Source organism: Candoia aspera, chromosome 4 (genome assembly GCF_035149785.1).
Source record: "Candoia aspera isolate rCanAsp1 chromosome 4, rCanAsp1.hap2, whole genome shotgun sequence".
Lineage (NCBI taxonomy): Eukaryota > Metazoa > Chordata > Lepidosauria > Squamata > Boidae > Candoia > Candoia aspera.
This window is the reverse complement of record NC_086156.1, coordinates 52427341-52450682: the sequence shown is the minus strand read 5'-3', so window position 1 is coordinate 52450682 and position 23342 is coordinate 52427341. Positions and strand designations below refer to the sequence as shown.

At 37.9% G+C, this 23342-nt stretch overlaps 1 protein-coding gene across 1 annotated transcript in view; it reads right to left on the bottom strand.

Moving 5' to 3' along the window:
• Positions 1 to 3026: 3026 nt before the first annotated feature.
• ULK4 (unc-51 like kinase 4) overlaps positions 3027 to 23342 on the bottom strand; it is a 214459-nt gene continuing 194143 nt past the window's right edge. The window contains exons 35-36 of the mRNA XM_063304147.1: positions 7025 to 7113; positions 3027 to 3148 (exon numbers count right to left, since the gene is read on the bottom strand). Coding sequence (XP_063160217.1) covers positions 3085 to 3148; positions 7025 to 7113 — 153 coding nt within the window. The 3' untranslated portion in view covers positions 3027 to 3084. The remainder of the gene's footprint in view (positions 3149 to 7024; positions 7114 to 23342) is intronic.

Here is a 23342-nt window from a genome sequence, read left to right as displayed (position 1 = left end):
TTTCATGCATTTTGGAGGGGGTGGTGGTAGGGGGGGTGAGATAGTGGCTGCTTTAATCTCATTGCTGGAAGAGCTGGCTAACTTTAAGTGAATCCAGACTACATAAGGAATCCAGGAAACTAAACTAATCTAGTACAAATTTGAGAAGAAATTCTGCCTTAATTATAGCTTGCCCAATATGCTAGGCTGTGCTGTACAGCCCAGTTGAGCTGGTTCAGTATGAGCAATGGTAATCACAAAATACATTGCTGGGTATCTGCCCTGGCTTCAGTCAGTCATGCTGTAATGGTTTCCAGGATAATTTCTGTAGGGAAATAGGAAGCCAATATTCAAAACAAAGGTGTTAACAGCCACTGTTACCAATTAAATAGAATTAGTAATGTTTTACTAATTTAGGGTGTGTCCTTTTCCACACTAACTACTAAGATTTATAGTGCTTAGCATGTCTTGATTGTGATATAATTTGGTGATAAACAGGTAAAACAACAGACAGGCCACAGAGCCCAGAGTCCATTGGAATTGGATGGGTAGTATGCCAATTGATAAGAGAAGCAGTGTTTGTTTATTCAAATTTAATTACTGCCCATCTCCCCCAAAAGAGGGACTCTGGGCGTTGCTTTCTGGGAGTTGTTCTCTGAAGCACTAGCTAATGCTAATAAAGGTAATACATAACTTCAGTAGGTTCTGCAGTGTTATTTTACAAGGAAAGTATGAACCCATATAGTACTGGGGCTAATGTTAACTAGATTACCCAATGTTTATTGATAGGTAGCAATATCTTGGAAAGGCTTAATCTGAGTTTATTTTGGCCCATCCAGATCCCCATGGGCTTCAGGACTATATGCAGGACTTCGATGGCATCTCCAGGTTGGCTTGGGGTAGCAATGTATAACTCATCTCACCCTGAACTGTCAAATGACCGCCCCTAGTGGTTTTATGTAGATGTTAAATAACATGGGAGAAAGCACTGATCCTTGAAGCATCCTGCAGGGGCCCTATTATCACAGTACAAAATCAGCCATAAAGATAGGAGCAGAACCTTTGTGAAACAACACTCCCAAATCTCACCCCATGCAGGCACTCCAGAGGAATACCATGGTCGATGGTATATGTCACTGAGATACCTAATAGGACCAATAGTGTCCTAACAGCCAGGAACCACGCTGAGACAAGGAATAGGTCTCTAGTGTTTTATTACTGCTACATAACAGAAAATCCTAACAAACTGAAGAAGCGTGGGAAAAACCCAGACATATAAAGCCCAAAGGCTAAGGCGGGCCCGATCTGTGTCTCTTTGAATGGATACCTAATTCCTCAGTACTACGCATGCGCTTTACAGCCTGGATGGGAGCCCCCTGCTCGCCATCCTTACTCATGACAAATAGGGCATGCTCCTCTTCCCCCATCAAGGTCTCAAGTGAGGCCGTGAACTAGCAAGATCAATTCCATTTTCAACTTATAGCCAGTTCTGAATCCTGACTGAAAAGGATCTAGATAATCCATTATGTTTGGGATCCTCTATTGTTGATTTGCAACCATCTTCTCAAGCACCTTTATAAGGAAGTGGTGATTGTAAACTAGGCAAAAACGTCAAAAACATGCTAGAAGGGTGGGGGGCTTTTTCAGGAGATGATATACTACTGCCTCCTTAAACAAAGGTAGCATCTTTTGTTTGTTTGTTTGCTTAATCCAAATAAACCAGTATGGGCATGATCAAGTCCACAGGTGGAAGCATTCAAACAACAGAGGACTGTAATTACTCTCTGCAACTCCACAGGGATAAAAGAATCCCAGGCTGTAACACAAGACATTGCCTTGCTAACTACTGTAACCACAGTGGAGCATCCAGCCCAGAGTGGGTACAAGAGACTTGATCTGCTAAGGAACCTGCCAATTCATCTGGCATGCCTGCAGGGGTTGGTTTAGTACTGCTTATCTTTACTCTGAAGAGGGTTGCCAGGAAACTCTGGAGGTCATAAGTGCAAAGGATGGACATTTTCCTGCTTTTCCTGCCACTGGGTAGGCTCATACATGAGCTCTTTCCAGGGTTCAGTAACATCGACTCCTGGTTTTCTGCCATTGTCTCTTTAGGCATCTTTTCAGACACTTCATTTCCTCTGTTTTCCAAAACCATTTTCTTTTACAAATTCCCCAAGCTATAACCACAGCAAATGTAGTGGCAATCTAAATTGAAATGGTACAGGATTTAAATGCCCTAATATTAAAAGGAGCCATACCTTTCAGAAGTCTACTTCCACAACTTTTTGTGGAAAGATGATAAAACTTTAATATGTCAAATCTTCATTTAGGTAAACCTCCAATGCCTGTTTAATGAACAGCCAAATTCAAGTCACAAGGCGTTATATGAGAGAAAAGTCTAGGTGACATTGAGCCTAAACACTGTATAAAAATAAGCTTATCCCGAAGTGTTCAGTATGATGCTACTGAAATTGTGACGATTCATGTTTCAAATTTTAAATCTTGATCTAATACTTAAATATAGGATGTGTATGCTTGAACAAAAGCCATTATTGTAGAAAAGGGAAGACTGTTATCCACGTGCTACAATTGTACAATTTCCTACTGTTAAACTAGGGAGAATCCAGCCATCTGTTTATGAGTTTCATGACTTAGTCTTTGTTTTTTTTTTCCTGTCCTTTATATCCCAGGTTATGCTTTCATCCTACTCTTTTCAAAATTTAAGGCATTTCCCTTCAACTCCATGAATTAGATTTGCTTTTCCTTCAGCTAGATTCTGAGGAGCTATTTTGTTTTTCATGACAGTTTGCATAGCAGTTTTTCATCTCTTCAGCAGTTTTCTGTTTCGTAAATTTGTAAATTTGCTAGAAAATGGTCAGTAAATGTACTGTTCGTCTGATTCAGGGAGTTAGAACAACAAACCCAGAACATACATATGGACGGCAGCATATGGACTGTATCACATAATTCCAGTTAGCACTACCACCTTGTCTTCAAAATGTGGATGAGAAATAAATGAAACAAAAAAGTTAATTTTATTTAAAAAATTGTGTTCTCAGATTTAAAATCCAAAGAAAATATAGTTCCACGGCTGAACGCATCTTGCTAGTATTCAATTTTCCTGAGGATTTCAGAAGCCAAGGAAGCAATAATTTTATCAGCATGGAAGCTAACAGAGAGAGAGAGGGAAGGGAGGAAAAGGTTACTGTAAGTCTAAGGAAAAACATGGAGAACTATATAAGCAGATTTATTGAAAAAAGTAGACCTCATTTTAGCCATTTATAAAAAGGTCACATTTTCTCCCATCATTCTGGATTTGGATAGCTTCTTTAATTATCTCCTTAATCCTGCCATTTATTTGTTGAGTGTCCCTGCTTATAGAGAGCCATTTGGCCCTTGAATTCACATTAGAAAGACTGGCTCTTTTGCCCAAAGATCCTATACTATGGATCAATTTAGCAACAGCTCCCTTTAAGTTGGCTGATGTGCATAAAGCAATTTTAGCTGGCATTTCTTCCAAATTTTACAGTACAGTAGAAGTTTACTGGGTTTGAAACCAAAGTTGGTAATGTACAGATTGATACAGAATATATGATGCTTGCAGGTAATCAACATCTAGGAATTTTCTTATGGAAGATGGCAACCACATTGGCACAGAAATCTGGCAGGTCAGACAAGGGGTAAATAAACAAACAGCATACTGCAGGAAAAAAGAGCTTGAAGGAAAAGTTAAAGGCCACCATATATGATCAGCACCAAGAAAAGATTGCGCCAGAGTCTCTTCACTGGCAAAATGTTCTGGAAAAAATTAATTGCTATTGTAAGATGCCTGTTTTCCAAAACCTAGGACTGTGTGACATTTCAGATCACTTCTAAGAACCCAATAATGGAGACTTCCTTAAAACTGAGGAGGTGATGTCTGAGTTTGATGCTGAAACTTCCTAGAATTATCATGCAAAAAATCTACACGTACCACCACCTTGAATAATCAAATCAATATCAGATCATAGAGTTACCGGCAACAAAAGTTTAAACAAAAGAATGTTTGATTGTGAACTGAATAACAGTTACTCTGTAACTCTGTTATTCTGCATTGCACACCTGACATCAGTCACTCAGAAAAAAACCAAGTTTAATGGGATCAACAAAGCCTATCTTACATCAAATTGAGAAGATGCTATGGTTGCTATTATGGAAGATAATAATTTGACAGGAACTGTGAGAAGGTAGTGGCAGAGCAAAATGGAATAATTAGAAACAGACATAACCTCAAATGTATGTGTGGCTTGTATTGTGGCATGACATAGTCTTTGGAAAGAAATGTAAGCAAAAGACTCAAATGTGTTGATGTTGATTAGTCTTCATCTGGACTAATGAAAAATCTTATCTAGAGTCTTCCTGGTCAGATTAGGGATTTAAAAATGTTCTGGAGAGTGTGCAAAGGTTGGCAGAGAGACTTCACAATGAAACTATTTTCCTACAAGAATGCAAGAGTCACCAAAGATATCATTCTGATTACTTGACATGGGTAGTCCCATAACAGATCGGAAAAAACAATTCAAAGTTGATTTTTTTAAGATGCTAAGATAGTACAATACGATCAGCTGAAGAATGCTTCATGCAGTTCAAGGAACACAGTAGCATATTTGGGATGTTGCGTGAACTTCCAAAACTCACTATATATATCTGACCTGAACCAATAATGCAGGACCCTAAAAGACAGTGGGACACATGTTGAAATGTGTGGTATTGATGCAAGTGATTTGGTGATGCCCTTTCAAGATACATTTCAGCAGGTTCAATTCCAAAGGCTCTTTTGGAATACATGTTCACAAATAAGATGCCTATCCTCTTTTAAATGCTTTAATTACTCTGCACATATTACTAGTACTTCCTGTAACAGTGCCATTATAATAGTTTCTCCAAGCTAAAGTTAATAAATAGTCATTTACATTCCATAGTGACTTTGCAATAATCTCAGCAGAGGCATGAACTAACTCAGGTAGTTCAAAATCTTTGTCACCAAGGCAGAGAAAGCACCACTTCGTTTATTCAGATTAAAATGCCAGTGATTACTCTGAAGACAAGTTCCATCTGCTGTTCACACCTTTGAAAGGTTTTTAGTATTTTGAACAAGGCATTTTAAGTTGTCAGTTTTCCATTATTGAGATAGGAAGCAGAGCATCAGCAATATGCTGAGGAGAAGGACAGGATAGATGGCAGAACTGCAGGCACATGTAGAAGTTTTATGGGCACTTTCAGAAAGTTTCTGTTAGGAGATTCTCCCATGCACAAAATGGCAGCCACAATTACTGTAGTTCCAAGGCACCCATTTACTAGAACCTCCTGTAGCTCTTCCTCTCACAGGTATTATCGCTGCCCATCATTTTTATTGTCTAAGAAATAAAAATGTGGGACCCACATGCGTCCCAGTGGAATTCTTGAATATAAAGATGCTCGGAGCTGCTACCTTGCTCTGCGGCTTGTCATTTTTCCACTGGTTTAATTAAAACAATTTTATGCAAGATTAAAAAGTTGGATGGGGCAGGGAGCCAGGCAGATATCAAGAGAGGTAACTGGTGCTTATGGATACCATGTTGCCCAAGCATAGGATCTTACCACCATAGCACAAGCAAACTATACTTACATTAAAAAAAAAAGAAGCTAAAAAGTTGTTAATCTTACTATTTCATTTTGTATTCAAAGTGTCACAGAATTCTAACCTCTGCCATTCTCATAACATAAACAGAAGCCAGATCATATTATTTTTAGACTGTGTAAAATTCAAAGTGGTACCTTGCCAGAAAGTTCAAAGTAAAATTGAATATATTGAATAACCTAGTTAATCTATTAACACTGTGCAAAGGGTTTGACGGAGTACTTTGTGAAGTGCCCCTGAAAGAGATGAGGCAGTCCCATCCTCCAGAAGGCTTGATGCAGCTGCTTCAAGAGCTTTACTGAGTTGTCATTTTGCCTTAGTGGCCACTGATGCGGTCATTTGTGTGCAAAAACGTATGCATGCACAAACACTCTGCGAAAGGCCTCAGAACAGCCAGGCTGAGCCTTCTGGGGGACACGGCCGAATCACTATTTCAAGAAAAGGTATTCCGTGGAACAGTCTGTTGGATGATTTTCACAGCTCCAAAGCTATCTGTATGAAGGCAAAGGCACACCACTGGAAATAGGCTGAAATAAGTTTACACTTACTTAAAGCAGTACGTGGTGCTTCAATAATTCCATGACAAGAAATCTGCAAAACGTTGCTTTACATATGAAAAGCAGGCTGAAAAAAATCAGACTTAAACATCTTTCTACAAGGGCACAATTGGTTCACTCAAGCAGGCACTAGATCTGATTCTTGCTCCATAATTGCTCAGCAGCTGCCCTATCTTACATGATGTGCCTTCTGTGGCTACTGTGTGTGCTGTAGTCATTCATGGCAACAATTATTCCCCTGCACTGTACACTGAGCAGCAGCGCAACCCACAGCTCAGTCCTAAAAGAAGGGAGTGGCAGATAATGATAGGAGTCGTTATGAGTAGGTCTTATGCATCCCTTCTGGTCTGCATGGCTGTTAATGAAGTAGCTATACAGGATTTGGGAGACAGTTGTGGATACCACACTTTCAAATACTTGCTTTTCATAAACAGCCATCAGACACATCTTCCCTCTATTCTGTTATCTGAAGCAATTTAACGTACTCCATTACTATTACTCCATTACTCCATTTTGCTGTCCATATGCAGGAACAGAGGATATGAGATGATACCTTGGGAGAAAAAAATGTCCCACCTAAGTCTGCCCTGCCATATCATGGGATCAAAATGAGGGTAGGCCAAATGGAGGGAGGGAGGGAGGGAGGGAGGGAGGGAAAAGCTAGGCAGCTTAGAACAGAAGGAGCATTGATGACAGAACTGTGTAGTAGTTCTATCTAGTAACTACTAGTAACATTAAGAAGTTTATTATACACAATGCAGCTACAAAGAGATGAAAGGGGAAGAATGTGCACATAGCCTGGAAATTCCAGAAGCCTCAGGGAACTCACCTGGAAGTCTGGGCCAATTTTTCTAGCATCTGAACAAGAATTTCTCCATCATTCCTCAAGCTTTCAGAGTGCTTCTCATTTGAAGTTACCTGTTATCACAAGAAGAATTACCAAAAGTTTAGGAAGAACTTCTTCTCTGACTGGTATAATATCCCCCATACCCCATTCCTCCACCGCTGTTTTAATCCAAATTCTCTGTTTGAGATAGTGTAGCCACTGGCTTTCAATGCCTATGGAAGAATACAGCAACAAAAGTAGTATACAGCTGCACAGCCAACCCTAATATTCTTGTGTGTTTTGAGAAAAGGTTATATACAGTATATCACAGCTCCATTGCAACATCTGGAATATTAATTTCTAAGGTATCTTTGGAGTCTGACAGAGACTGCAATCATTCTATCTCAAGATTATATAATATAAATAATTATAAGTTTGGCTACAAAGTCTTTTCAAAGTAATGCTGGACTATTTATTTTATTTTATTCTTATCCTGCCTTTATTATTATTTTTTTTATAAATAACTCAAGGCGGCAAACATACCTAATACTCCTTCCTCCTATTTTGCCCACAACAGCAGCAATGTGAGGTGAGTTGGGCTGAGAGAGAGGGACTGGCCCAAAGTCACCCAGCCGGTTTTCATGCCTAAGGTGGGACTAGAACTCCCGGTCTCCTGGTTTCTAGCCCAGCACCTTAACCACTAGACCAAACTGGCTCTCATTCTTTTTGAGCAAGATTAATTCAGGTACTTAAAAATTCAAAGAAGGGATGTGGGAAGTTTTGTTTATATTTTGATATGGATCAACCTATTTTGTATTTTCTACATTAATATGTCAGTTAGGACATTATCCTTCAGTTTCTATTCTTCTCCAAATTTGCAGTGGAATTCTTGGAGTTAAAAAATGTATGGAAAAATATACAAAGTATACTTTGGAGAAACATTTCTGTAGTGGTTAAGCTGCTGGATGAGAAACCAGGGGACCGTGAGTTCTACTCCTCCCTCATGCTGGGTGATTTGGGGCTAGTCACTTTCTTTGTCCCATCCATCTCAGAGGGCCCTTGTTGTAAAGAAAACAGGAGGCAAAAACATTATGTACAGTGCCTGGAGTTGTGCAAACTGATGGAGGAGGAGGAGGAAAGGAGAAGGAGTAGGAGAAGGAGGGAGTACAGAATGCATGTATTGAAAGAAATGTTACTATTAGCATTAGTATGTTCGAATTTCAAAATATATATGAATTATTATGTCTTTTTACTTTAAACTCATGGAACAATGGAATGAAGTGAATTTGTGCTCAGTAAATTTGAATCTGTACAAATTTGAACAGATTTATCTATTCCTAGTTCAGGGTTCATCAGCTGCAAAAAAAAAGGCAATTAAAATAGCAAACAAAAATCCCATGGTAGATTAACTTTCAAGACACAGTGTCTTTTACTGATGGTACCGAAAATTGTAATAATTACACAAGTCAGCTTTGGGAAAACTTACATGAACTCCCAGTAGAAATATCTGCTTACAGAAGCTTTTGAGAAACAGGTTATTTAAAACTGCTGCTGTTGAAAAATGCATGATAAAATGCAGGACTACCACGATGCTTTTCACTTCTCAGAAACGCAGGCACACAGTTATCTTCTAATGTCATTAAAATGAAGGTATATTACACTGAAACCTGTTTTCTGTGACAGGGATCAGTAAAAGCTGACCTTGTAAATTCTATGTATTTTGAATTTCATTATTATAATGTAAAAGCAATGTGACTGTTTCTATATCCTCGTAAAGTGAAATTGTATAACCACAGATTGCACTTAGCAACTTCACTGCTTTCACAAGCAATCATCACATTTGTTCCTGAATTTTTTAGTTTCTCACTCTTTAGTAGATCAGATTGATGGTTGCAAAAAAGTTCTAAAGTAATATCTGATCATGCCCATTCATCTTTATCTTTATCAATTATTTAAACAAAATATTACTGAACTATTTTAAGATGGCATTTGAATGTATCTCTATTAAAATTTTATTTCAGAAAGCAGATGAAACAAGATTTTAAAATTTTTATATACACATAATTTGCAAATATAGAGATTAATTGAAGTGAATATTTGTAGCTCAGGGTCAACATGACCAGCCGCCCACTATTCACTGCGAAACACAATATGCTACAGAGAGGCTTGAACTACAACACAGAGAATGCAAATAAATTAGAATTCTTTGCAGCTTTAGAAGCGGCATTTAAAACTACAGGACTTACTAAGAAACCCAAGAGGATGTAAGACAGACAAGCACACCACAACCAGAAGGACTTGGAAACAGAACCAACTGAAAGCAGAGGACAGAGCAGCCCTCAAACACCTAAAGATGGAGCAAACTATCCTCCTCCTCCCAGCAGACAAAGGCCGCACCACCGTCACTATGGACAGGTCACAATATATACAAAAGGCCAAAGAATTATTGGAGGACAAAGAAACCTATACCCCAGTAAACACCAATCCCATACAGAAACTGGACAACCAGGTCAAAAGAACTCTCAACAACCTCACCAAGAAAGGCCAAATCACAAAAGACGAACAGAGGTGGATGAAGAGCAGTGGACCTGTCCTCCCACGCTTCACCCCAAAATACACAAGCCTGGTATATCGCTCCAGCCAATTCTATCATTACCAGGGACTCCCACATACAACATAACAAAAGAGCTTACAAGGAAACTTGGACATCTCACAGAGAAGACTGAATATCCTATTAACTCCCCACTACAGTGCCTCCAGAAAATCAAAGACCTGAAAATAGAAGATGAAATTATGGTATCATTCGACGTTACAGCTCTCTTTCCATGCATAGACCCAGCACTAGCGAAAGAATCCATGGCACCAGTTCTACGCAACACACCCAACCTAGTCAAATACACCAAAATAGAAATACCCAGAATAATGGACCTCATTGACCTCTGCCTTACAACCTACTTTCAATTTGATGGACCAACAAATCAAAGGAACACCCATGGGATCACCTAAAATGTTGACAGCTACATTGTTATGAAGACTCCAGAGTTTATCATCTTTTTTCCCAACACAATCTGTTTTTTTTATAAAAGGACACTGAATAACATCAGAATATTAACTAACAGATTAGATATGCAGTCTGATAAATAGGACGTGGCAGTAAATCTCAATATGGTACAGTTTTAATTTTGGAACAAATCTTCCTTCTATTTTATAATTGAATTAAAATATGATACAACACTATTATAATTGGATTAAAATATGATATAACATTATCTTAATACTAGTTAAGATAATGACAAATGGATTTTTTTTTCACCAATTAAGACACTCTGAAGAACTTGTGAAGGATGTCCATTATCACCTCTCATATTTGGTTTGAGTTTGGAACCTTTAGCCTGTTTTATGGATATAAAGGTGGATGCCATTGAATACAACTTTTTATCACATGCTAATAATTATTACCACTGTTTTCCAAAATTTATGGTCATAGCACAGTATGTACATAGTATAATAATTCATTAAATTAGCACATTATTCTATAAATTGGACTAAGTCTAGCATTTTTCTTATAGGATCCAAGGTGTCTATGAAAATGTGTAAAGACTAGGTCTTATATATTCCTTTAATTCTCTTCGCAGAGATAAATACTTCCATGTTTATAAATATTTTAAATTTTTATTTTGGGTTAAGATTACTACTAGTTGGTTAAACATGCTAAGAGCTACAGGGAAGAGTAAATATAATTAATGTCACTCCATAACTGATGTATATTAATAGAGAGATGCTCATGTTAATATCTGCTAGGTATTTTAAACAGATTAATAAAATGCAGGAAAAAAAATACCAGATGGACAAATATTCAGATTTTTTTATCCAAGTTAACTTTACAGACTATCAATTTGATCACTGAGTTAATATTTTGACCTCTGACTCTTTATGGAATGTAAGTGAATTTTCTCAAAGATTTCAATGTGCATAATTAAAAAGTTATTATTAGATTCTTTTGATATCTTGGCAAGGGCTTGGTTCCTGTGTCGGAAAAAAACCCTGTTGTTTCCCTTGCATAAAAGACAAGGGAATGTTTTTAGGAGGGAAATTCAAATTTGATTCTTGTTACCATGAAAACTTGATACTGTGGAATAAACCTAACTTGAAAATTACTGGTAAATGTTTCCAGTGGAGTTCAGGGGCAAATAATGTCATCAGTATTTTAGATCACATTGCTGATCAGTCTTTTAAAAGATTTCCTGTGTTGCAGGAAGAATTTCAGTTTTCTAAATCCACTGAATGGCAATATATAAAATCATAGCATCTTTTGATCACACTATTTGGATGGAATTCATTAGCATTATCAAAAATTCCTAAATTATGACTATTGGAAACAATTTCACATGAATCCAAATCTATGGTTCACTTCTACAAACATCTTAAAATTATTGTGAAGGTAGGTATTGTAATTTACAAGAAATCTGGGATAATGAGTTGGAATATCCTGTTTTATGTATCAGTGGGTTAAGGGCTTTAAAGCTTATTTGTTATGTATCTTTGATCTTAAAAATATATTTAATTCAACAAAAGATTTTTTGTTGTTGTTCTCCTGTACTGGATAGCAGAATATGCTCTATAGGGGGTTTAAACAGAATTTTAATTTGCTGGAAGTGTAAGACAGTGGAGAGAATATTGACTTGCTTGGGGTCTGCCTCATAGTTTGTTCCATTTTAATTCAATATTTATAATTGTTATATGGTGCTTGGAAGAGAAATAAGGTTTAAAGAGGTTAATAGGACATAGAACTATACAACAAAAATTTGGAAAAATTTGAAAAAAAATTAAAGATGTTAATATGTTGTAGAAATATACAACAAAAATTAGGAACTTACCAATGAGGAACTGTGGATCTATTGTGCATGAATTGTAGTTAAAAATCCTGTTTTACTTTGATGGAAAGACTATGCTACAAGTAATTTAAAACCCTGGATTGATAGTATGTGTCTACTCTGCACCTATGAACTTGTTTTGTATCACAGTGGAGGAACAATAGACCAGCATCTTTTCATGTGATCAGGGTTTAAAAACTGAATGATCTATATATTACTAAAACTCTCGTGTCTGTTTGTAACTTTTAACTGGGCAAAACGGTGTGTCATAGGTCAACAATTTTTGAATCAAGGTACCTCAAATGGGCTAACTTACAGAATGTGTCCAAACTCTGGGACCTATTATTCCCATTGAATAGAAATTTGGCAAATTTTATAAAACATTTAATGACATGTCATAAACTATTTCCTGCGGTCAACTCCTGATGTTTGACTGTGCTATACAGTTCAATATGAATGAAATGGGCTATTTTCAAGGCAGATACATTTCTGAATATCTCCCTGAATTTTTAAGAACTTTTCCAGTGAAGGCAGTACATTAGAAGCTCTGCCATTGTTGAAGGCACTGAGGAATCTGGTAAGGAAATACCTCTGAAACAATGATCCAATGGGTCATGGGTTGTCTAGTTTTCTTATATATGCATGCAGTGATATATACCTATTTCTATATTCTTCAATTGTTTTGTTTTTGTTATGTTTTAGTTGTTCCTTGTTTCTGAATTTCAACCTTTAGTATATTAAAAGCAATAAAAGTATTAAAAATAAAACCTTAACAGTATTTGACATTAAATGATATTTGTTTATCTCTTTAATGATTCAGTGAACATCGCAAAACTGCCTTGTGAGTTGAAAAAGAATAAGCTGAGCCAGAATGGAAGATCCAGAAACTCTCTCTTCAGTCTGAATCAAATAAATCATATCTTTCCATATGAAATCAGAATGCACTCGGTGTATCTTTACAGGGCACAAACACTCTCTTCATATAGCACTTAAGTGTTCTGCATATATTGGAGATCCTGTCTATACAAGCAACTGTTTTCACATGAAACATTTTTGTTGAAATGTTCCTCATCAAGAATTTTATTTCACATATATCTTATTTTCATCATTATCTTGCAATGTCATCTTGTTAGCTCAACTGAAAAAGGTTTTAAGGCCTTCCTCCTACTTACACCAACTGATGAGTTACAAGGCTTGAGGAATTCTTTACAACTGGTACCTTTAATTAAAAATATAATTAAATCTTAGTGTCTATTTAGTGTGATTTAGTTAGAATTTCAAAATGACTACTTATGGAACTAATAAAACATGTAACAGCGTTTCCCTAATTAATAGAATTAAACTAGTAGACAAATAATTTTATTCATAATACCTTAAGGCTTTTTGCAATGGCCATGTCCTGCCCTGGAGCTCCCCATCTGCCTTTATGCCTCAGCAACAAGGCCAGGCAGCATTGCTGCTTTCTTACAATTTCTCACACAAGGAAAAACCAATCACTGATCTTGCATTGGTAGAAGGATAAGGCTGGAAGTTCAAGACTTATTGTTTTAGTCACTTAATTTGCCTTCCATTTTATTACCTTTGCACACTGCCAGGACTATTGCTCTCCCAGGAGTTCTGTCTTATGAAAGCATTCCATAAATGCTGCCTTCTAGAGGTCTGGGTTCCTGAAAGTTGGGCAATCCCTTCCCCTTCAAGAAAAGGTCTGGTTGAGTGACTTCTGGTGGGGACATGGCCGACTGAACAGCTGTATCCACAGGTTCCATGGACAGAACTGACAACGCGGCGGTTTTTTGGGCTCAAGCATGCTTTTTCCTGAAGCCCAGGAGCGTCTTCATGAGTAAAGAAAATGTTTGGAATCATCCCATCTGTCCTCCAGAATGGCAACTTGCAGACAGAGAATCACAAATAGCATTCGGGCCAACCTGGTAAGAGCCACTGGGAAGCCAGGACATCACCATTTCCAAGCCGCGCAGTAGCCTGGTAAGAGCCACTGGGAAGCCAGGACATCACCATTTCCAAGCCACCCCATTTCTAAATCACCCTATATATCCATATCCATATCCATATCCATATCCATATCCATATCCATATCCATATCCATATCCATATCCATATATAGTTTATGTACCCTAAGAGAGGCTTTTTAGAGCAAGGAGAAGTGATCTCTCTTGGTGCTTATCGTTATTTTTGGGATTAATTTTTAAAAAATCTTTTTAAGTTTTGGCTTGTTTCCCATTCAAATACTAAGGAGAATTGAGAATAAATAATTGTCTCCTTGCTATTATTTTAGTACTGAATTTGAAGAATTTAGTATTTTCCTACACGTTGAATCTGCTGTTTTGAATCTTCAGCTTTCTGTTGCCACTTTCCCTGGGAACCGCCTGTTAGCTTACTTTCACTTGTGTCAACATCTTTTGGAAATTTTCCATTAACTCATTACCTCCTACTTTCGCTAGTCAACTACCTAGGAGGCACCATAATCTACTGCCTGACACATGGAGAATTTCAAACAGACTTTCTGAGTTCTGTTGTGAGCTTAAACAGTCTTTTAAACAGATCTTTTTTGATTCCTGTCAAGCTACTTTGCAAGATATTCAGGACATTGTAGAAAGTATCAGCTTTAAAATGTGTCATCTGGCTGGGGATGTCATGAAAGAAGTTGAGGAACTCAGCAACGATAGAAATGTTCCTACTGATAGCGAGATTGAGGAATTTGCTGACGACGACCAGATTGTGGAACTGAAGGAATTAAATGGACAGATCGAATTACAAATCAAAAATGTTTTTCTGATGGAAAGTTACAAGAAAGGGTTTTTTTTATGGGAGGTTTTTTGCTGAGAAGTCGGAGTTGGGCTCTTTGATTTCTCTGTGAAAAATGCCTTATGTTTATTGTGGAGATATGTGAACGTCTTGGTCTATTTTGAAGTGGGGTAAGAATTTGAGAATGTTTATTTGGATTGCTTTTAAGGCTTGTTTGACTTCATACTTTTTTTTAATGATTTGGAGTAAGATTAATAAGGTATAACCAATAAATGCTGGTTTTGGTTTAGTAGAATTAAGATTGTTATAATTGCAGTGTTAATTATAAGAGCAATTTATATATTTTTTAGTTTGATCTTTATTATAGTGGACAGAAATGTATAGAATAGTGGTAGGAAGGAAATAAATAAATGTTTTTTGGGGGGGGAATTGATTAGGAGGTTTATATATTTCTTCTTCTTTTAATATAAGGGGAAGGAACAATTGTATTTAGTGATTTTTTTATAATGTGCTAATGGAATGATTTATAGAAATAATGTGATTTTGGTCTGATATAGAGTAAGGGATTGATTATGGAAATTGCTGTATATTCTTGTTAAAAGTCAGAAGTCACCTCTTTATGTAACCTTTAAAATTCTTTTTTTCTTGTGTTTTCACACCTTTTTAGTTTTTTCTTTTTGTAGGTGTTTTTTTTTCTTTTTTGTAGTTTTTATCTTTGCTTTAAATCTAATAAAATTCTTATACAAAAAGAGAAAAAGATCTGGCTGAGTGATCAGAAGAGCTGATTTAAAATACAGAGCAGAGATCTCTCCATGCTATTATGTCTCTGGATCTTTCTTCCTTTCTCCCTCCCACAGCCAATTTCCCCTGTGAATTGTAGCTGTGCAGACAGAGCCTCTTTTATTTCCCACCTCCCATTCCATAGCTGTGTGGCTGTGCCTCACATGCTTCTCCCACTTTGAGACTTCTCCAACGTGTGATCATGTACACACTCTCTCCTCAAAATATATACCCATGAAAGAGCCAGGTTTCCAGACTGACAGATCTATTGATCTCCTGGGAGTGCAAAATTCCAGTGTAAGGAGAAAAAGAGCTGGTGGCCATGGAGGCATAATGCCTAGCAGCCAGGTGGATTATAGTCATTTCAACAGCAGAGAAAATAAGTGAATAATAATGGCATGTGAAAATAGATGGACCTAATCTCAAGAGAGCCAGTTTGGTGTAGTGGTTAAAGCATCCAGCTAGAAACCAGGAGACTGTGAATTTTAGTCCTGCCTTAGGCACAAAGCCAGCTGGATGATCTTGGGCCAGTCATTCTCTCTCATCTCTAGGAAGGAGGCAATGGCAAACCACCTCTGAATCTTGCCAAGAAAACTGCAGGGACTTGTCCAGGCAGTTGCCAGGAGTCAACACAGACTTGAAGGTGTGTGTGTGTCTGTGTATCTACTCTCAACTACTACATTAAAACAGAAATAAAATTTCAATGAATTAAAAAGGTGATATAAAGCAGTGATTGAAAATGTGAAAGAGAGAAACAAAAATCATACATAGCATTTATAGAAGGAAGAACTGAGACTTCAATAGGTACCTAATGATATCATAGATACTTCTAGAATAGCAGAAGGGACAACATTCCAAAGTATAGGTACTACTTGAAAGTCCATCTCCAACTACTTGCAAAATGACAATTAATCAGGACTAAACCCTGTGGCACTTCTTCTGATACTATACTGTAGTTTGATAATGAACCACCAATGAGCATCCACAAAATATAGTTTTCAAGCCATCTAAGAGACATGCCATCCAGACTATATTTAACTAACTTGTTACTTAAACTGAAAAGGAGCTTTGGAATAGACATGGGAATACATGCCATGCCTGACAATGCTTTCCTAAAAGTTTGCTTTTCCTGGATAAGCATGGTACCACACAATGACATATCTGAATTAAGGCTGGAGTTGCTTCACCTTTTTAATAAGAGGGTAAACTCTCTAAGCTTGGGGGCAAAAATGGACATTTGCAAAATATTGCAGTACCTGGTACATTCCTTCTCTCCCTCTGGAAAACCAGGAGCAATATCTCTCCTACATCAAGAGGCATTTAGAAAGAGGATTAAAAGTTTCGAGGAGGCCTCACCTCACAAATAAATGAGAGCTAAATAACTCATATCCAGTTTCCAAGATTCTGACCCTTGCCATTCAGCTTGCATCTTATTTGCTGAAACGGACTTAAGAACCAATACTTGAATTCCTGCTCCAGTGTCTACTTCCTGGTGTGCTCATCGTATCAGTCTTTCTGCTTTCTGTGGGTCTCACATAAGGTCCCATGGGCAAGCAGGGCTAGCAGGTCTCTTGAAAGATCTAGGGTTGGTCCTCAAAGTTCAGGAAATTCAGTTGGCAGGAAATTTAACCCCTTCCTACAGGTGTTGGATTAACTCTCATACACAAGCTGAAATGGGGAGAACCCAAGATTTGAGAGTGATACTAACCCATAAGCAAACAGAAACACCAAGTTCCAGTTGTTAGAGTGTTCATTAATAAATTCACAAATCATATTTTCCAAAGTTCTGTTAAATTTTTCAACTACGCCAACAGATCCACTCAGCCCATAGCTCCTGACATAAAGTTCATGCCAGAATCTCTGAGAATCTCCTGGCCACCCTATTCTGCTAATGTCAAGACATGCTGCTTGTTTCTCTGTGTCACTGACCCCACTATATTGACTATCACCTATTTGAAGGGAGCATACATTATCTGCATGGATTGTAAAAGAGCTTTAATCTCATCATGGCATTTCTCCATACACTGATGAAAGTCAGAAGATTTCACACATGCAGTTACATTCTTTACCCAATCTTCCCAATGGAAGCTTTGGATCAGTCTGTAGTTGCTACCCACTCACATACATCCAGCCGGGTTATTATGAGCCAGACTGAGCAGACTCAGGTGAAACTGGCTGGTTACCACAGGCTGTCTAAGAGGCTCATTTCCCTCCCTCTGCCCCTAGAGATATATTCTCTATATAGCAGTCCATATTTTTAGTAATGGGAAAACACCTAGTCTTGAAGAGAGTTGGAATTGCTAAAAAAAATCAGACTGCTTACATCTTCCTCTGTCTTTGCTCCTCTCCTTTGCTGCCAAACTGCCGTAGCTTGCTTTACCTGATGAACAAATGCTGAACTAATTCTTGAGGTTGCAAAACTTCCTCTGGGCATTTTTTGAGGTAAGGCCAAGTCTGGTCCTCACAGCTTCCAGAACAGGTCATAGTTGTCCATGTTGTTCACCTTAATTACTCTGGTCACTGCAAGTACTGCCCCATCCAGGTGTGGCTTCAGGCAATCTATGTATTGCTCTTTGAGAATTTTATATCCCACACATTCATTCAGAATTGGCCAGGTAGACTTCTGCATCCTCCCCATTTTGTACTCTGGGGATTTGTGCTTTAGCACTGGGGCACTGGACCTGGCAGGAGTCCACAAAGAAGCAGTTCTCTTCTTTGTCCACTTCTGTTTCATGCACTATCCTTTTCCAGGGCCAGTCTTAATTTGGCCTCTCAAGCGGCAGATTTTTGCTTTGCCTCTGGAGCCCATTTTACCTCTGAATCTAACTTTTGCTGTTAAATCTGTAGACTTGCTTAGTGATCTCCATGCCCTCAAGCAACTGCTGCTAAAACTTTCTGGCACTTTCTCCAGGGGTTGACACTCTGACCTCTGTGCCTTCCTCTCACAATTGACATTCTGTATGATTTTGCCTCCCGTTAGGAACATGTACTTTCTTTTCTACCTTAGCTTTACCCTGACCGACTATTCTTTGTGAATTAGAGATAAAGGGAGAAAAGGGGAGAAAAATATATGTATAGATCTGGCTGAAGTCCTTTGTTTACAACTCTTTTCTCGTACTTGAGACCAAGAGAAGAGGAAAACAATCTAAAAGATCCAACTTTAATGAGTTAAATATCCAATTCAAAGAAACTTCCCAACCAAGAAAGAGTATTTTCCCACACTCATACATGGAAGTCTGCCAATTACTGTCCTCCACTGCATTCTACTCTATCCCTTCTCTGGCCACCATAGACAGATGAGGTCTGCTTGCAAGTGAACACACACTGGACAAGTGGCAGAGTGGGGCCCTGGATCTCATGAGTGGGTCCCTAGAGCCCCACCCACAATCTTCCAACACCCATTACATGCCTAGGGAGCGTCTGTTCAGAGTAATGCTACCATCTGCTCTCTTCCAGCACCACAGCTTCTGTGTTTTAAATAACGAAGAGCAGAGTTGAAAAAAATCTCTGACTTATTTTTCTTAATAGCTTAGCTAGGCAAAGTGTGTACTAAAGTTAAAGACCTCTCAGAACAAGTGGCCTGATTCAATGAAGAAACATGTTTATTATGTATATTAAGGTTAAGCAACTAATTGACAGGTGGAGAAAGGGAAAACAATATTATTATGACTCTTACAGGCTTCAGTGTAGCTGCTAATCTACCAGACAGGAATACACATCCACAAAATATATGTAGGACAAAATGGGGCTAAAGTAACAAAGAAACAGCTCAGGTCAATCCATAGAATAAATAAAAGGATCCTGATTCACATCTAGCATCATACTTCTCTAAACGGGTATTTTCTTCTGAATTTCCAATCCTCCTATGGGCTGTGGTGTTTTTCTTCCCTGGTGGGAGCTGGACTAACCAAAATGCCCTCTCTTCTTGGGATGGAAGACAAAAGAACAAAAGCAAAATGGAGTTTCTCTGCCCTCTCTTTAAAGCCCACCTGAGAATGGAAATTTCCTGCTGCTGTTTGGTTCTTCAGAGTTTGATTTTCCTAAGTTCTGATGGTCTCTGCCCATTCTCTATATCAACAAAATATTTTCCCTTAACATTTTAGCATCTGAATCTTGGGGGGATTCACTACAATCATCCTTAGTATTTCTCAAAGTCAATAAATGTAATTCAGCCCAATCAGCAAATTCCTCAATATCTTATTATTATAGTACTTATAATTATGCTCAGTTTATCCTACCACAAACAAGTCACTATCTGAAGTTCTTACTTCTGTGTTTTTGCCTCCACCCCATTCAGAATTCAGTTTACAGCTCTCCAAATGCTTTTCAGTTCTTAGAACTTGTAACTCATCTCATGTCAGCAGTGAACTACCCAGAAAACAGAGATCATAATTCCAGAAACCAAATCTTTATATCAACAGCATTTCACAACCTGCAGTGTTCTTTCCTTTTCCAGTCTTCTTCCACAAATCAGGATAAATAAGAATACAACTGATGGCTTATTTTTTATCAGGCTTATATCCTGCCTTCCACTGAGGAACTCAAAGTGGCGTTCATACAAGTAGTCCCTCTTCCCATTTTCCCCAGAACCATCATCTTGTGATGTATGTTGGGCCAAAGTCACCTGGTGAGGTTCTCAGGTGAGCGTCACTTGTGGATCATTCAGATAAAGATATGCTCCAAAAACCTTTGCCCTAGCTACCTCCATACACCCGGTTGTCAGAGCCAGACTGTATTTAATATCAGTAAGTATGACTCTATAGGCAGTTTAAGCCCTAGGTTACTGGCTCAACCTTCTCACCTTCTGGAAAGCTTAATATAAAACATCTTGAATAGAAAGACATATAAATACAGCGTGTTTTCAAGAGCAAAGCAAATTAAACAAGTTCAGCTGGTATTGTTAATTACTGGCTTGTACAAACAGGCCTGAACAATGATGATGATCTTTTTAAACCAGAATCAAACAGGATAAAAGCCTGAATATTCCAGGTGTCCCTTGGCATGTAACCTTATAGACATGTATGTACTCTCAGACAGGTTATGAAGGTTTTATAACCTTCAGATCTCAACAAATACATGTTAAAACAAGCAGATACCCTCCACAGAAAACAATAAAAGCCTACTTAGGAGAGCTTACATTTCAAACACTAAACTTATTTTCTCTTTCTTATTTATGGGAAGATATATCTTTTTAAGAGTTCAAAGTCATTTACACTTACCATTTGGCGAGCTACACACAGCTTTAAAGGAACACTTTCAATGTACCTGTAATTGATATTTGGCCTCAGCATCTATTGTATGTTCTCAATTTTGAATTTATACTTAACTCAACATTAATTAAAGATAAACCAAACCATCACTCTGATCTTTTTAATTGAATATATAATCAAAGATTCATGAAGAATGTATAGATACACATATTCTTATTGTTATATATTAATGTTTAGAGCAGAGATGGGTAACCTCATCTGGCCCAGAGGGCTACAAATGAGGCTCCATCCTGAAGCCTTATACTTCCACCCTCCCCCCCCCCCCTGAAATGCCTGGAAGTTGTATTTCTGAGGATTTAAGCAGCTACCTGCTATTCCCAAAAGTTGCAATTTCCAAAAGTTGCAGGTTGGATGTCAGTTGCACATTTGCATGGAGCTTTCACTTGAAGGCACTTCCAACTTTAAATTGCTTTAAAGTGTCAGCTACTCCAAGCTTTGACCATTTTTTGCCCTTCCCACTGAGAAAGAAAATTGATTGCACAAAGTTGGCTCTCTTTAAATAGTTCCTCCTTAAAAGGCAGACAATGTTGATAGAAATGGATACTGTTTGGGGGTGCTTTGTCCTCATCCTCATCTGGCAGAAGAGAGGCCAGCTGTGAGGGGTCTCATACTTGGACCAGTTTCTATCAGTGGTGAGATCTGGATTTATGATTCCAGTCATACATATGTTTGTCAATTCCACGCCATAAGATCATTCAGATGTATTATATCATTCCCTCTTAACTTCACAAATATACAATATATCTATTTTTATTTATTTCTTTTCATTCATTAACTCCTGCTCTTGATGATTTATTATTTGTATATTCCAACTTGCAAGCTTCTGCAGACCACAGCTGTCATCAAAAGCCCATGAATACTGACTTCTTCTGCCCACAAAATTACTCATATAAGGCAGAAAAATTAATTATCGATCTAAGCAGCATGTATGTAAGGAAAATTATCAAGCAACCACAAAAAAATCTGTGTTTTCAAGAATACCAGGTGGTGGGGGATGGGGTACATGAAGAATTATTGAGGATTCCTTTAATGTCTAGATATAGTATAATTTTTCTCTAAGATCATTTTCTAAGACCAATGGAACAAGTAAACCTTGGAAATAAATATGGCATATGTGAAAATGAGCGCTGCTTTTCTTGCTGAATATCAGAATAGCAGCTACAACTAATATCAATCATTTTGAAGTGTGTGTGCTAAGGTATTTATTTTGCAGTCCAACAATGATTGAACGATCCAATTCTTAGGATTCTCATGTTAATCATTCTATAAAACCGAATGGATATGGAATGAGAACAGCAGGCTCCCAACATGATTTTTATTCAACATTTTAATTTTACTTTAGCAGCTTATAATTTCCTTTTTCTGTTACAATTAGTTTTAGCATGTATTGCAAATTTTCATATTAACATCACTGGATTTGAAATATTATCATCTTCTTTATCAACACTGTAGAACAGTGCAAGGGAACACATGGAAACATAATTCCAAGATTTTTTTCCAGAGCAGGAAGCTTTCTTTCACTTTCACAATATACATTTTCATCTCATATTAAGCATCTTAATTGTAACTTTTGTCTGAAAGCTCTTTGCATAGCATTTCTAATCAAAAGCTTTTGTTTGGGTGGACATATTTGTTCAATGGTTGACAAGATTATCTATGTAATCAGAGATAAGCTGTTTCTACCCAAATTAACTTCAGCAAAGGATCGTTACCTTGTCGTGGTGCTGGAGCTTGAGCACCTCAGTGATGCCATGAGCTAAACCGTGAAGGGCCACCCAAGACGGGAAGGTCATGACAGAGAGGTCAGACTAAATTGCAGCTAAACCTCAAAAAAACCAAGATTATGGCAACCAGCTTGCTTGATAACTGGCAAATAGAGGGAGAAAATGTAGAAGCAGTGAAAGACTTTGTATTCCTAGGTGCAAAGATTACTGCAGATGCTGACTGCAGTCAGGAAATCAGAAGACGCTTAATCCTTGGGAGAAGAGCAATGACAAATCTCGAGAAAATAGTTAAGAGCAGAGACATCACACTGACAACAAAGGCCCACATGGTTAAAGCAATGGTGTTCCCCATAGTAACATATGGCTGCGAGAGCTGGACCATAAGGAAGGCTGAGAGAAGGAAGATCAATGCTTTGGAACTGTGGTGTTGGAGGAAAATTCTGAGAGTGCCTTGGACTGCAAGAAGATCAAACCAGTCCATCCTCCAGGAAATCAAGCCAGACTGCTCACTTGAGGGAATGGTATTAAAGGCAAAACTGAAATACTTTGGCCACATAATGAGAAGACAGGACACCCTGGAAAAGATGCTGATGCTAGGGAGAGTGGAAGGCAAAAGGAAGAGGGGCCGACCAAGGGCAAGGTGGATGGATGATATTCTAGAGGTGACGGACTCGTCCCTGGGAGAGCTGGGGGTGTTGACGACCGACAGGAAGCTCTGGCGTGGGCTGGTCCATGAAGTCACGAAGAGTCGGAAGCGACTAAACGAATAAACAACAACACCCAAATTAAATGCATATATTTAATTGTGAGATCTTATTACTGGTTTATTTACTTTGTTCGTGACTTTGTTCTGAATATAAAGAAAAAAATGGTCTCTATGCACACGTGTGAATTACTTCATTCCTAATAT